The following is a 17208-nucleotide window of genomic DNA, read 5'->3' on the forward strand; positions in this document are numbered from 1 at the left end:
CATACCCACAGTCTGGATGAACCCTGGAACTAGAGAACCTGTTCCTATTTGTCCACGGCTAGCTAGAGCACTACATTCATTTTGGATAGCACATCAGATGGTGAAAAGTACATCAGTAAAGGGAAGCACTCAAGTGGTTACAAATGAGGAAATGTTTGGAAAAAAACATGTTGTCAGAGAAGACTAAAGGAATTTAAAATAGGCTTCCTGAAGAAGAGGACAGAGTATCTATCTTTAAGTGTGTTCACAAGTGTTATTAAAAGGTAGGAGTGATTAGTCTTAGCAGACTGGAAGGATGCAAAAAGGTCTTAAGATAAAACAGTAAAATTGCAGAAGAGTTTGAACTGAAAGGGGAAAATGCATGGAAACACCATTGCTGGAGTTGTATACAAGGCAGGACTTCACAATAAGCTTTTGCGGATGCTGTGTGAAACCTATTCTGCTATTATTCAGGGAATGGATTTGGCTGCCCAGGGAGCTTCCTCCCAGCACTAATGTGACTGCTTCATGCTGATATGCATGGCCTCTTGGAAAGACAACAGCCATGGCGCTGATAATGCCAGGTTTGAGTAACTTTTGCTATCTGATTTGCTGTGAGGAATGTACAACAGTAATAGATTCAGAGCGTATTGATGAGAAAAGCAGCAGCCAGCGCTGAGGGTAGCACTCTTTCTTCAAATGGGAGGGAGGAGGAGGTGGAACATTTTTAATCTTTAAAGGGTTTTGGTAGGAGAGTGGCAGGTACAACTGTAACTTGATATTTTAGCTCCTTACCTTCAAAACTAAGAAAAAATTGAAGTATATTTGTGCAGACTTGTTTTTTTTTTCTGTTAAAAAAATGTATCAAATGTATAAAGGAAATACTGTTGCAGACTTTAACAAAAAAGTTGTTATGAGTTCTACTTGACAAAATAGAAACAAAAGATGAAAACAGTCATGGAATAATTCAGTCATGAAATGAACTGTAATCTTGAAGGTCAAATTTTATCTTAAAAGGCATAGAGAGAACACTTAGAATTTTTGAGAACTGATAAATAATTTCATTACATCAAGGACACATCTTCACTGAAGTCAATAGGAAAAAAAGTAAAACAACTTTTCATCTTCCACTTTTGAGCAATATTTTGAACATTTCCAACCACATCTACTCTTCAGTGGGATTCTATTTTGGGATAGAATACTGCAAACTTCTTTACATTGCTCTGTCAGTGTATCTCAGCTTGATCTGTAGACCATCCTAGCAAAGGAATAAGTCAAGCTACAAGCCTTGTCAAGCCTTTGAATCTTTTTTGCAACTCTAAACTGAAAAACTCATGTTGCTTCAGATTCCTCTTTTGGACATGCACAGGGCTCCACCTTCTTGTTTCATGTAGGCAGGGAAATAAAAGTGTGTGACATTCTTCATGAAAATAATCTTGTTGAAATTAATGGAGCTCCTTGTATACCAGAGTAACTGTGGATGGAAGTAGGATTGCCCACGTGGCTGCCACAGTAGGTGTTTTGGTAAACTGTGATTGTGTATCAGCCCTACAACCCCCTTGTCTGAATTTGTTGTACTTAATGAGATCCTATCAGACTGTGCTAAATAATTTGGTTTACCAGAAATTTAAGCTGATTTGTCCCATTTGAGTTTGGCACCTACTTCAGTATTTTATGCCTGTTCCTGGAAATTTCTGAGTTCTTGGGTCCTATCTCATCACATATTTGAATGGGTGCTTGATTTTAAATACTCTCACACTGTCATCGCTTTCAGTGGGATAATTTTAATCCATGTTATGCATGTGCTCAAATGAGCTGCTGCATTGGTCTGGAGTGCCTAAGTTATTAGATGATCAAACCTTTCAATGACTTCTTAAAATTGGTTTCTAAGTATGCCATGGGTTTTTTTTTCCTTACTCTTTTAAACATGAGGCGTAGCAGTATGCAGACAAGATTTTCTAGTTACCTGGCAATTGTTACCTTTAGTTTACTTCTCAAGACCCTCTGTCAGAGGATTTTCAGAATAGTAGTGGAATTTTGCTTGTGCTTTTATTGTTAATGTTCTGGCCCATTTTATTTCTAAGATTCTGCTGTGTAGAAGCAGATGTACTTTTTCACAGGAACTATATATACCCCATTCACTCTATAAATAGCATAGTGGGTCAAGTTCTGTCCATGGGTCCCTGCACACAGCTCCCACTGTAGTCATGCAAAGGAAAGGTTTTGTCCTAGTTGTGTAAAACTCATTCAGTAAGGTCTGTGGAGCCTCTCTTCTGCCGTACTGCAACACAGGGGTCTCTGCTCGTGGATATACAAAAAAGGCTTTTCTTTTAGTCATCTGTCTGCTCTCTGTAGATCCTTTTTATTAAGCTTTCCTGTGTTTTCTTACATAATCTAGCATTTGAAATGATGAGGCAGAGATTAATATTGACAAAAACGACTACCGTTCTACATGATCCAGTTTCTGTCCGAATGGCAATGGCACAATTCCCTTCACCTTCCATCATGCAGGATCAGACCTTGTCATGAAACTGGCCAGATGTGTTGGGGTTGGAAAAGATTAGAAGCCTACCAGGTTAAACAAATTTCTTCAGCTACTGTAGGCAGAAAAAGAAAGGTCTAATCTTAGTTGTTCAAACCTTTCCACCTTATCACCCAATTTTCCCAGTGGGTGGCTGCATCTGTAATTTAGTGTGGATTGAGTAAAATAATAACAAAAGCACTTGCCACTTTGATCTCGGTATGTTTATTTATTGAGTGTTCAATATGCAAGAGAGACTTCAGCATAGAAGTGCATTGGTTTGTTGGCTTCTTGTTTTTTTTTTTTTTAATTTTGTTTTATTTAACACCCAAGGTTAAAAGGAGCAGCAGCCCAGCTGAGAGAGTTCAGAGTTCATCTCTGCATGCTCACTGTCTTCCATTTAAACGTACACAAAGGACTAATACAGTACCCGCTCTCCCCTGGGCTGTCTTTGATACACTCTGCTGTGCCTGGACTCTGCCACTCCTCCTGTCAGTCTGATCCTACTTCTGTTAGCCCGCTGTGCTCAGCACTGTAACCTCATTCAGCTAGCACTCTGCATGCGGGCTAACAACTTCAAGGCTCTGTCAGGCATTGACACATGCAGTCTCCAAGCGGGAAGCTAAACACCCCCCTTCACCTCCTCTCCAGTTACATGTTAACCTTTATTAAGTGCAGGAAAAACACAAATGCTGTAGTGCCATCATTCAGGTTTTAACTACCAGTGTATATTTAGATATTCGGGCAGCTTGCTGCCATTGAGAATGTACTCAGCAAACCCTCTGGTTCCTCCCCTTTCTTGCAATGAGAGTGGTAAATAGTAAGTTAGCTTATGGGACACAACCGTAGAAGGTCTGGATTGGATATTTATGGCGCAGGGATAAAAATCTGCAAGAAAACTTTGACAGCACTGCCTATACTTTTTGAAGCAGTAGTATGTGTTGAAGACAAAAGCGATCTTGCTCTAGGACAATCGGAATATTTTCAAAACGTGTCCTCTTTGAAAGCCGGGCTGTAGAAAAGACACAGTGCAGTGCTAGTCTGCAAGCCCTGTCGCGTTTTGATCCAAGCACTGAATGTACCAAAGTCCGTTGGGTGCTGTGGGCAGAGAGAGCGTTTCATCGCTGTTCCTGGCTCTTTCTAAGTATAGGAGATGTCTGACGGCACTTCCTTGCAAAGCAGCACCCTCGCGTCCTGCTCTGGGGCTCACTGCCAGTGCCCACCCACCTCATGGTTTGCTCCCACTCCCCCGGGAGCCATCCAGACCTTCCCAGCTCCAATATGCTTAGCCCACACATCACCATACTTGGATTAATTAAACACATCATATCCCATATTCCTGGTTTAGACTCTTTGGAGAACATGTAAGAAAATGAAAGCACAGGAGACATAAAGGATTTTCCCAATACTTTACCCTTGAAAACCAGTTACGGAATTAAAATGACTAATAATGGTCTTGAGACATGCCATCTCCTCTCTAGTGCTTGACACATCAAACTTTCTGTGACGTGGAGGGCTCTTAGTGCTCCAGGTGGGACAGGACTTCTCCATGTCCTTTCAGTCTGCAGTAATCACCTTCCTTTGACTATACAGGGACATCCAGCTCTGCAAAGACATTTGACTTCTTTTTGCCATGGTGCTCCATTCAGGAATTTTCACCCCATCTCATAGTCTACCAGTACTTTCCTCTTTCGAAAAACAGTCCTGGAATGAGGGAGGGAAGACGGCAGAACAGAAACAATCAAAGTCAATAATACTAGATTGTTTTTTGACAATTTTCCTGTGATAGTCCTTCAGCAAGGTGTCAAGCACCTTTCCCGGGAAGAATGCCTGTCTGGAATGCATTACTGTATCCTGTCTTGGGCAAATTTAAACATGTGTTCAGTACGGTATACAAAATGGAGTTGAGGAGACAAAATGGAGTTTCAATTTAATACAGACCTGCCATTCTGCCAAAATGTGTCACGAAAGGGATTTTCCATTGTGTAGTAATGTTTACAGAGCATCTCTGTTTTTAATGGTTGCTGTAACCAGATCAACTGTTTCTTTGGCATAGCCATTTGATTATTTATGTTGTATCCCATCATTATTTTAGTTTCATTTCAGCAGCCCTGAGTAAAATAAAATATCACTCTGTCATCGAGCAACCTGAGACAATGTCCACTCTTGGCATTTGGTTTAAAATAAACAAAATTGCCTAGTTTTAAAGCTTTTTCAGGATTAGTGGCTTTTAGATAATGTAAATTACAAATTATAAGATGTAAGCACTAAAATCACTAAATGGCTGGAAATAAATAATCTTTTTACACAATGTTATTGCAACACTTTCTTCAAATGAAACACGATGAATTGTGTTGGGGTGCCATCGGAGGAAGGCAAACTATGATTAAAAGGTATAGCTACAGTTTAAATTTAAATCTAGCTTCCAGTTCCAATCTGAGATGGGAGAAATTTGTATTTAGATTATGTGATTAGTAACACAAACTTTGAAGATCTGTAACATCCTTTGAAGAAATTGGGATGTCGAGTTCAAGTGGCTTTACCCAGGAGCCAAACTTACTAAATACAGCAACTTTCACCAATTTGACAATCTCTCCCCTTGCTGCTTCTCCTTTAATCTCTACATTTCAGGATATCGTTGTTGAGATATGTTTGTGCACAAAACAGTGTCCAAAGTTGCTCCCCATTGACACCTAAGCCCCAAGCTTGTTTTCACATCAAAAGCCATATGGGCTATTATTCATCATGCTTCTCTGCCTACACTGCAGCTGGACGAGATGTAGTACTATCATACTGTGCTGTACTTCCATGTGCTTGGTTTGTTTTTTTCCTTTCTTTTAGCTGATATAACTATTCCTGTAGAACTTAGGGCACATATGCACATACATGCATAACAAAGAGAAAGCAATTATGCTATTCCCTCAAAAGTTGAAAACTGTGGATGAAAAGGGAGCAAAATAAATGCTCACTTCTTTCAACAATAGCGAAGAAGTGTGAAGTAGAAAGGAGGCAAAGATAAAGAGGGGGGAAAATTCATTCTCCCTCCAATCCAGATAGCTCAGGTGACCCTGGCAATGAAGACAGAGTGACTTGGCATAGGAGCCTGTGGCGAGGGGAGGACACATAGTTAGGCTGGAAGCCTCCGTTAAGCCTGTGCATCCCTGTGGCCGTTGTCATCTGAACTAGCTACATGAAGGTAATGCAGGTATGTCTCTGCATTTATAATCACTGTATACGCACATACAGTTAGCAGTATATAAATACGTTTTGTTTCCAGTTATCCTCTTTGGCTTTCAACCCCTCTTAGTTTCTTCTGCCCTGTTGCACCTTACTTTTTGTCTTCCAAATTATTCTGTGTATGTAGGCTGTAATGAAGCTTCTTTAAGTTGGTGTCACCATGAGAGATTTTGTTCTCTACTTGGTTTTGTGCCACCTGATTAAAATGTCTTTGTGACATAGTCCACATAGGATGTTTTTCATTTGAAGTAGTACATAAAGAATGAATAAAAAAATACCATTCTTACAAGCTTTGTTACTTCATAACCATTATTATAAATGTTGGCAGAGTTGGCTGCAACCTAAGTGGGAAGATGAAAACAGTCTTCCTGGCTGTGACCTCATCGTATAACTCTGATGTGATGCCGTGTAAATGGGAGACAAAAGCCAGATTTGGATCCCTTGGTAAATCCATGCCTGATAAAACAGCCTTACCACTCTGGATGTTTGCTGAACTCTGTCATAGCTCTTGCTTCAGTAACAGTCAGCCAGTGTTTATGCAATTACGTTCCTAACTTATATGAGTAAATTGCATTTAATAATAGCATTTGGATGTTTTGTGCATGCTGTTTGCTGAACTTTATAACTTGTCTTAAAAAGGGTTATTCTAAGGGAGATTCTAACTGGCCATACCATAGTGTTGCCTGTATGTTTTATTTGTAATATTCATTTAAATAAAGAATATGATGCAATCCTGAATATATATTAAAATAGCTCCCAGTTATATATCTTTTCATATTACAGTGCAGTCATATTCTTAGTTTACTCTCACCCAAACTTCTCATGCAGTTACACTTTAATATGAAAAGAAATGTTGTCAAGAGTAGTTATTATCACACATCAGAATATTGTATTAGCATTCACTTTTAATAGATTAAAATGAAAGCTTTTGAAATCTGCCCTTAATGATACTGAAGGATCTTGGAGAGACATTGGGAAAGCTTTAGATGAAATGTCATATGATATATATATATATCATACATAGGTTCATAAAAGACAGTTCATTTAACTGCCTGCCTTTGTTTCGTCTGTTCTCTCTGTCATCCACAGGTTAAGTGATGCTTGTGCAGTTTCTTTGCTTGAAATCAAGCACAGTGAGTGGCAGGGAAGTTTAGGAAATACAAGGTTCTTGCAGACCTGGGTTGATGAGTAAAATAAGACAATTTTGGAGGCATAGAATGTAGCCTGGAAAAAAAAATCTGGTGGTTGGAGGCATCTTTGGGTCATATCTGCTGATCTTTTGACTCATAGTCTGACTTGGATAGATTGCTTGAACTGCTGTTGCATAAATCATCTCACTTGTAAAGCTGAATTCAAGGTGGATGCAGTATGAGTTAAGCTGTCTTGGAGGAGAATTGTTGAGAGATGCCATGCTGCAGAGCGTGCATGTTACAAAAACGTATATAAAAAGGTGAAATGATTCAGTGTTCATTTGTAGGGTTTAGGGCCTTGTTTTGGAAGCTTTTAATATACATGAGAAGAGACAATAGGAGGATCTTCCAGCTGATCAAATCGTTGGCATTTTTTTCTCGGTTTATTGTTTTGATGTGCGATAGTCACATTTATGTAGGGTGGACATAGATACAATGTGCTGCATCTGTCTCTGAACTTCTTCTTATTGAAGGCTTGTATACCTTTTTTTGGCTGCAGTGGGATGTATAGGTGACCTGTATTCCACACTGCTTTGGTAGCTGGGAAAGGAGATCAATAAACAATTCAGCATTGAAGTAAATATTTTGTTTTATTTTTGCTTACAAAAATCATAATTTCACTCTTTTATAAAAATTTTAGTAAACATTGAGAACTTAAAGGAAGTGTCTCATAACAACACCTGCTGTAGGAATTGCCTGTGTATATGTGTCATCATTTGAGTTTATGGGTGTTTTTCAGGCTTGCATCTGATGGCTTAGGACCTACCAAGGAGCTCTGCACCACACTGCACTGAGGGCAGATAATAATTTAGATAGATGTAAATGTAGTACAAATACTAACACGGCAACGGTGAGCTAAAATGTTACAGCCCACATCCTGCAAATATAAACACTACAAAAAATACACATTGCATCAAACCTTATTGAACTATACAACCTATTATAGAACATTATACACAAACTTCTAACAAGTAGATGCTAAATATTGCAGTGACTAAACTGCATGTTTGAATATTGAAGAAATTGAGAAATTAAATGGCTGCTGGGTGTTTTTAGATGTTAACAAGTCACTCAGATTTTACAGATATTATGCATCAGTATATTTTTCTGAGAATTTACCCTAACAAATTCATCCAAAACATTGCAGAAAGTCATTTGTTATTTAAGGCCAAACCAAAAGGCCAGGAAGTTTAACTTTAGGTATACTTTTGTTTTTTTGGTTTCATTGATTCATGCTCACATTAAGTCCACAGGCAGTAGAACAAAAGCATTTCAGAGCTAAATAGAGGGCCGCAAGCAACAAACAGGAAAGGCTAAGATCCAAGATCCTACCAGTGCTGAAGGCAGCACTAGCAGCAAGTCACCGATCAGGTAGGCACATGATCCAAGAACAACACACAGAATGATGAAAATTTCCCAGATTCATGGAAAAATGACCTTAGGGAATTTTTTCTGTGAATGCAGACCTGGTGATTGCAAGCTTGGGAGCAAGGACAGATGACCAAGCATCCAAAACAGGAAATTATCTGAAAGACTAGTACACCTCATAAAGTTTCTAAAACCTCAGGCTCGGGATTTACAGAAGGCAGAATGAATTTAAATAACACTGGATTGTATCTAGCCAGTATGCAGAAAAATAAAGACATTTCTTCATGTTCTCTGCAAGTAAACATATGCAACATAATATTTGAATTATAGCAATGTTTGCAAGGTGATGCAGCAAATACATGAGGATAATGAGAGAAATTCAAAATAGGAGATGTAAGGAATCATGGTTTCCGGGGCAGATAGGACTACCATAACCAGGCAGCTTAACTATCCTGTCCATAGGATTTCTCATAAATGTGATATGGAATGCATCTTTTCTGAAAAAGATATCTAACAATTTTTAAATGTCTGAGAAATTATGAGTTTGCTGTTGACATAATGCTTAATTACCTTCTAAAGTAGGAACTTGTGTCTTATTTCAGAACTCAATTTCTCTAACTCCCATTTCTCAACACTAGATCTCATTATACCACTGTCAGGAAGGCTGACATCTTGCTATCAGACATCTTTCCAGAGTGTAAGTAGCAATCGCAGTGATCAAGGAACCTTTCAGCCTTTCGTCTGACAAGCCGGATAAGTTGAGCTCCTGTAGGCCTTGCACTGTAGCACTTGGTTTCCAACTGCAGGCTGTGAAATCTCTCTTCAGAAATTCACCTGTCCATCTGAGTAGAAGAAACAATGCATTGTCCTTTTTTTCCAGTGTGCAAACAGTCCTGATGCTAAAATATTTTCTCCAAAACTCTACTTTGAATGGCAATAAATAAGAACATTCTTGAATAAGAAAGCTGAAAGAAATGGCGAGTAGAAACAAGAAACAATAACGAAACAACCATCAATCCATATTTTTAAGATCTAATCCAACTATCTCTATTCCATCAAACTTTGGAAATACTCTATTCCCTATGCAGATCTGTGCCCATGGCATAATCCTTTCCCACCCCTGAAACAAGGACTTTTGACAGATAGGCTGTGACTATCTATTAAATAGCTCTGGCCAGGAAGGGCGTACCATCAGCTGCTGTGCCAGGAGCTGGCACTTGTTCATTTCTACCGCTGCTGTTACAAGCTTTATAGCCTGTGGCGGAGAAAGAGGATGAACAGCTGGAAGCCGAAACCTTTTCAGCCACCTCAGCAAAAATTGGTAGAGCTATCTGCCAAAGGCACAGTTTGCCTTTGCCAATTGGTCTAGTTGAACGTACTGTACCTTGCAGGTAGAATATCCCAAGAAGCTCGGCACAGATCAAGAAATGCCCACGGGATATTTCACTGCCACCTTCTGTAGGAGCAGAGCAAGCTCACTACTGGGGACTTTTTAAAAATGCCGCTGCATCATCAAAAATAATGGCTCGCTTCCAAAATATGTCACTCGATAAACATTCACAGAAGGGGTCAGGTGAAAGTTATTTCAAACAGACCTCATAACAGCTGGAAATTTGTGGTTGATGACTGGGGATGGGGATTCCTGCTGTTGTTCATTTCTACTTGAAAGGTTTGAAAAGATTTTCCCTACCTCCTGAGCGGGCACTGGGACTATAGTTGCCCTGTTGGCACTGCCACTTGAGCAGGTGTGACAAGAGTTCTGTGGGGACATTTTCCAGATTACATAAGAAATCAGTAGTTTTATACTTTTTTGTGTTGGTACAGGATGAGACTTCAGTACTGACAGTTTTTCTCCATGTAGACCTTCACAGTTTAATCAACTCCTTTCTATTACATTTCTGTTCCTTCTTAACTGCAGCTGAGGGGAGAAAAAGAACAACAACAAAAAAAGAGTTTTATACATTTTCAGGAATGGTATTTATCATTTACAGCAGAGTATTTTTGCAATTCTGATTATGAATGTTTACTTTATTCACACATCAAGCAAACTATCCTCTTACACCATACAGTCAAGAAGTATACTGTTTCATTAATTCAGATGTCTGAAAGCTGTCTGGAAATATATTTCCTACTTTCTGATACAGGAACATTTCAATAGGAGGGAGTTTAATTTGGTTTGAAATTTCAACTCTTGTTCTGCTCAGAATCTAAAGTTGGAATCCATTAAGATGCATTTTAGTGCAGTTTCTGTTCTCATCTTCCTTTTCTCAGTAACTGTGCAATTCACTTAGTACTTCATTACAACCAACAGCAATATGTGTACATGGTGCACAAAATGAGCCATTTTGTTTTAAAACAGATTGCAGATGAAAGGAAACCATTCATTTCTTGTTTGCTAGCTGTAATTACTAGAGCGCTAATTACTCCAAATCACTGATATCCAGGGTCAATAAGGATGACAACAGGAACATCAAAGTCAAGATGCACACACACAGTTACAAGTCTCTAAAACCAGGCTGTAATATTATTTTATGGCTACTGTGTCTTTTCAGTCAATGCTGACAAATATTCAAGTTTGCTGAATGCTTACTATTATTTCCTTTGCAGTTTGACGGTGAGAACATGTACATGAGTATGACAGAGCCGAGCCAGGACTATGTGCCAGCCAGCCAGGTGGGTTAATTAATCTTCTCTGCCTTGTTTCAAATTGTAATTAAACAAATTCAAAGAGTTGCATTGCAAATGAGTGGCACTATCAGTAACTGCTGCAATCAGGAATAATCATAATTTATAAACAAAGCATTTAAGCCTTGTTTCCAGTTAATGAGATAGAGCTGATAGAACACCAGAGTTGGCGTTTGTTGAAAGATACTACCTTGTTTCCTCTCCAGAATGCAAGCAGCTGTTTTGCCAGCATGATCTTTCCTAAACAGTTGTTTTACCTTCAGGAAATAAAGTCTTTACAGGTGCAGGTTATTTGTTTATCTGACTGCAGACAAGTTAATCATTATAAGCTACACATGTCACAAATAGGTTTAATTATCACTCATAGGCCAGTTGTAGTTGAAGAATTACATTTTTAACACTAATCTTATGGCTGAGGAACCTTGCTCGTGTTCCACCATTAGCAGTAGGGTTAGGGCAATGACCTGCTTTTCTGCACCTTGCAGCCCAGAAGGTTTAATGTGATGTGGATTCTTTACAGGTACTTTTGAGTCCTTTCCATTTTGGGGAACGCTATGCATGAATTTCTAATATTGGGTATATGTTTAAAAATCTTTCACCTCTCTACTTGAACCCTAAGATACTATAGATTTCTAAGAATGAAAGATTTTAATTACTTTTTTAAATCAAAAATAGTTTTGAAATTTTTGTTTTGTCTACCTGTAGCTACATCTATATGTAGGGGAGAAATTTTCATTTACTTCACATGTTTTGGTCAGTTTAATTCCACATTAGTAAGTGATGGTGATAGTGGTGCGGGTCAGTTAGATTGTGTCAGAAATTGCCCTGAATAATCAGACTTGTGGTCTAGGTCATGCAATGTCTCAGACCCAGCAGTGGCTAGTCTGATATACCCCCTTCTGGCAGGGCCAGTAGGATTATATGAAGAGCTTGCATTTGGTTGGGAAAAAAGTCTGCATGCATAGTGAATGTGTGTAGATGAGCAGGATGTCATTTAGGAATCAATAGCTTTGGGAAGTGACAGTACATTCAAGGCTAAATGTCCTCATGAAGTAGGGTTTTTCAGATAGCCACGTTGGTCTAACCATTCATTATGTGTAGTACATGGGTTCATTTGGGGGCAGGGAAGCAGGAGGTTGTGTGAGATGAGCTACATTGTTCAATCCAAAAAGACTGTCTTTAAAATGTTCCATCATGGTGCTTCCCAGCCTTCTGTTGAAGTTATTCTGAAATACCTTTAGAGACCAACTGTACTTTGCATTTAGGATTTGTGTGTGATTTAACTTATTCAGCTAAGAACCCTCCAAGATCCAGAGGTAGTTTAGAATAGAACTGTTTGATTAAAAAATGAAAAATTATATTATTAATTTTTCTCTAACCATTAATCCAAAAACTGTACTGACAAGTTTTAGTATTACTATTAGATTAAAGGAGCCTAGTATCATCTCATTTATGCCTTAAGGGTTTTGAAGTGCAAGGGCTAATTGAATTTGTTTGAAACAGTAGAAATACAAACTCTGTGAATGATTGCTGTTATAAGGCAGCTGCTACCTTTCAGAGAATCATTATGTCTGTCTTAAATACTTTTGAATAAAGAATTGCAAATCCACGTTATACATCAGAATTATTTTTCTTCTGTTGATATTTTTGTACTGCGTATGCATGTAGTTTAAATAATTTAAATGGCATATTGAAAAATTAAGAGTATAAGTTTTAATCTTTTATGAAGTTTCTACATGTGCTAACAAGGTCCAGATCCTCAGAGATATTTATGCATCTAACACTCACTGGTTTCAGTGGAAGTAAGGTGCTTAAAGTACCTTTAAAGGATCCAGGCCTAGATATATTAAGTGCAAATGATTTTGTCTTCAAGGAAAAAAATCTATCAAATGTGACATTTGCAAATTCAAAGATGACAGAAAACCCTGAATGCTTACTAAGGGCTGGAACCAAGAAAGGGCTTACAGACTTAAAATCTCACTGTGGCAAAGGCAAGCTCTTGGCTGTCTGGCTCCCAGGTGGAGCTCAAAACCCAGAGGCAGGTGTCAAAACTCTGTCCTTTGCTGGGTGATCTGTGTGGCAGGAGGTAGCTCGATAGCTAGGCACGGTATTTTAAGTGATCACCAAATGCACACCAGTCAAACAGCCTCCTGTGCCTGTTTGAGAGAAGCCATCAACCTGGGGCTGTCCCATCCTCCTTTCCCTTACTGTGATGCTCTCCTGGTGCTTACACCATTGCAGCAGTTTTAAAGTGAGGATAGATGAAAGCCTGTAATAATAATATTTTTAAAAGGAGGCAAAAAACACACTAGGATCAGGAAGCTGGGGGTCTTTTGGACATCCTGCCTCTCTTGTTTAAGAACTGTGACCGTGAGAGAAGCCTTCCTGAACCTTAGCTGCTAGTTGTTCCTCAGAGGAGCTAAGCAGCTCTCCATCAACAGTATCGGCGAAGTCTTCACCGACTGTAATGGGGTGCTGTTCCTATTTCAGGCGTGAACATTTGGTGGTCACCCAAAATTGGTGAACTGACTACCATTTCAACATCCAATCTCCTTGTTAAAACTGGACAGAATACAATACTCACTGCTCTGAAAACAAAGCATGCCAGTTTGTGTGGCTTACTGGGGAGGAAGAGGAAAGGATGTGACTGTATTTTCTGGTCCCTGTTTTCAGGAGTGTTTGTTCATTTTCCCCTCATTTTTACTGGATGTAAAACAAATAATCCCATAAGAAGAGATGGGAAAATGTTCTCTCCCAGGTGAAAGCCTAGTCACTTAATCCATAAAGTTTTCTCCTGTGTCCATTTTGCATCTGTCCTCATGAGACTTGCAGTTGCAAAGCCTCAGTGAGAGGAGTGCAGGTTCCCTCCCATCCCCAATAACTTTGTTGTTCCCCTGCGAGATCTGAAATGAGGATTTGAATCCTGTCAGAATGAGGAGTGAATACATTTTTCCACTTTCCTTGATGGATCCACATCTGTTAACTAAAATATGAATCCCACATGTTAGGAGATGCATGGTCCTATCAGAAACTTTTATTCACGCTCTGAACATGGTGACTGTGTCAGACACAAGCATCATCTTCTAATTTCAGAGTCTGATACAGCTTATTTGGGAGGTAGGTTGACAGACTGAGTCATCATATACAACACCAAGGACAGAGGGGTTTCTACTAAGCTGTCTTCAGGGTTCTGTGGCTATGAGGCACAGGACTTTTGGGGTCCTGATCCACGCTGACATGCTCACATCCTTGCTTTGGATTTAACCCTGAGCAGTGTTGCTTGTTTTGCCTTTTCTCTTTAACTTTTCCTAGGATCCAGCATTTCAAGAAATTTGGAGGCTATAAAATAAACTGTGTTGCAGAAGAAAATAGAATTTAGATACCAGAAATGTTTCAGTTGCCCTGATAAAGCTGAACTTTGCACATCATTTTTTTCTGTTTACTGCAAAGTGTTCATATCCAGAAAAATATCACGTTGTATTATTTTAAGGGTTTTAATCAATTTATGCCCTTTAGGCTAACATAAATAAAGGCTCAGCCATTGGACAGGAAAAATATAGTTTTGTTCCTTTTTCTATATAACATCAAACATCTGCATAGCTTGGTAATCCAAGACAAGTTGCCTCACAGCATCCCTCAACAATTATCATTTCTGTTCAATTTTCAAATCAGTACATGCTTTGGGACTTACAGACTAAGTTGCTAAGTAGCAACATATGGCTCACTACTGTTCCTGTGATGTTGCTGCAAGCAAATAGCATAATTCTATACTTGAAATGATTTTTACAGAAAGCCGGTACTGGAACTGAGCCAGAAGTGTAAGTACACAGTAAAAATTAATGATATTCTTTTAGACTGTCCCAAAAGGCTGTTTGGCAATGTTGTCTCTGTGTACATTTTATATATATGTGTAAGTACTGTATTTTTGGTTATGATATATGTAGTACAGGACTCTGCACTGCAGGCATCTCCTAAATGAGTTATGCCAGCCATATTAACAAACATATGTAGTAAAACTACATGACATTTTCACTATTAATTGCACTTCGATCTGAAAATATTTATCATTTTAAAATAAAACTATGCCAACTGCTCTGCATTTCAAATTCTCACAAATATATTGTTTTCTCCCCACACCTATAATTGGAATCTCAGAGATGAATTGTTCTTCATGTAATTCCTCCTCCTGTAATTTGTGGGCCATGCACAGCACAGTATAAAATTATATTGTTTATTTTACATTTCTTCCTAGTCACAGTACAGAATGTAATTCAGGACTCTGCTGCATAGAACCTCAGCACTTTTGTAGCCTTCCCAAGGCCTGATAAATGTTAAGGGTAATGAATCCAGCCGCGAAATCCCCCGGATGATCCAAAGGGAAGGGAGGACAGCTGGCGTGGAGCTGATGGTTTGGGGCAGTAGCCCCATTGCCCCAGTGGGAAGAAGAGAGATACGCAAGACAGAGGAAGGAATACCACTTGCACAGAGATGATATTTTTGTCCCTCCCAGAACTATGCCAGGGGAGGTCTAAGATACAGATGCATGCTCTTTGATACAGTGGTCACCATGGGTATCAAAACTGTTTTGCTCTGTACAGCTCCAGTGTAAAATAGGATAGAATGACATCCAACAGAGAGATTTTTCATGTTAATGGGAAACTAAAGGGTTCCCCTTCCTTTTTTTGCCATATGCACATGGTCCTGGACATGTATCCCTAACTTCTTTTTATATGTTTATATCCTAATTTCTTAGGGTATTAATGGAATAGCTATTACTCATGTAAAGTAAGGATGGATAAATGCTGCATAATAGCTGCTCTGTCTTGCTCTGTATTGGTCCTTCCCTGTAGGTAGCCTAGAATTTCAGGGTACTGTATCCCTTTCCTGCCAGAAGATATGGCTCTCCTCTCATCACTCTTCTAGATCCACAGTCAGCAGAGCAAGGCAGGAGTTGGCTGCCATGGACAGGATTCAGGAGAAGCAGCATTCTTGCATGGACAATCACTACATGGTCCAGTGTCGTCCACGGGTACATACTACCCTCAAGTCCAGGGCAATTTTGCCCAAAAACTGGAAAGCCTTTGCTCATTAGTTGAGAGGCTGCTCCAGACTGAGAGGGCAATGCCACCTGGTCAGTCTGCTGGCTGGCTGCAGTTCAGGGCTGTTTTGGACCATATTCCACCTCACCCTTCCCTGTCCACTATCTTTTAGTTTCAAAAATAGAGTATCAACAGAAGGGAGTCCACTCCTCACTCCTGAATTTCTCTGAAGTAGGCTATAGATGCCACTTTCAAAAAAAAAAAAAAAAGAAAAAAAAAAAAGGCATGTAGGTTTAAACGGCCTCAGGGAAAGAAAAACACCAGGCAGGTCTTTCGTATCCTGAATGAGTGGTTAAAGGTTGAGGTAATTTTACCCTATCTTTCCCTTTTGTGTAGAACATGATCTTTTAATTTGTCTTAGCATCAGGCACAGAGTCTGGAAAGAATCGAGTCCCTGATAAAAATACATCAACAGTGACATTAACAAGTCTATATATATATGTTTATAGATCTACGTATATAGAATCAGAGAATGGTTTGAGTTGGAAGGCATCTTTGAAGATCATCTAGTTCAATCCCCTGCCACGGGCATGGGCACCTTTCACTAAATCAGGCTGCTCCAAGCCCCATCCAACCTGACCTTGAACACTTCCAATGATGGGGCATCCACAGGTTCTCTGGGCAATCTTTTCCAGTGTCTCACTACCCTCACAGTGAAGAATTTCTTCTTGTGTCCAATCTAAATCTAACCTCTCAGTTTAAATCCATGGCCCCTTGTCCTGTCAACTACAGGCCTTGGTAAAAAGTCTTTCTCCATCTTTCTTATAAGGCCCCTTTATATATTGAAAGGTTGCAGAAAGATCTTCCTTATTCTTCTCCAGGCTGAACAACCCCAACTCTCTCAGCCTTTCTTCATAGGAGAGGTGTTCCAGCCCTCTGACCATTTTTGTGGCCCTCCTTTGGACCTAATTCCACATGGCCATGTCTTACTTGTGCTGGGGACCCCAGAGCTGGATGCAGTACTCCAGGTGGGGTCCCTGTTAAAGGGGGAGAATCACCTCCCTCGACCTGCTGGTGACATTTCTGTTTATGCAGCCCAGGATACAATTGGCTTTATGGGCTTCAGGCTGACATTGCTGGCTCATGTCCAGTTTGTCATCCACCAGGATCCCCAAGTCCTTCTCTGCAG

At 39.5% G+C, this 17208-nt stretch overlaps 1 protein-coding gene across 1 annotated transcript in view; it reads left to right on the plus strand.

Annotated features, from left to right (window-relative positions):
- The window catches only part of TOX (thymocyte selection associated high mobility group box), a gene marked incomplete at its 5' end in the record, with an annotated part of 221129 nt that overhangs the window by 100750 nt on the left and 103171 nt on the right, over positions 1–17208 (plus strand). The window contains one exon of the mRNA XM_082014844.1: positions 10903–10968. Coding sequence (XP_081870970.1) covers positions 10903–10968 — 66 coding nt within the window. The remainder of the gene's footprint in view (positions 1–10902; positions 10969–17208) is intronic.

This window comes from Phaethon aethereus (assembly GCF_964289735.1).
Source record: "Phaethon aethereus genome assembly, chromosome: 2".
Taxonomy (NCBI): domain Eukaryota; kingdom Metazoa; phylum Chordata; class Aves; order Phaethontiformes; family Phaethontidae; genus Phaethon; species Phaethon aethereus.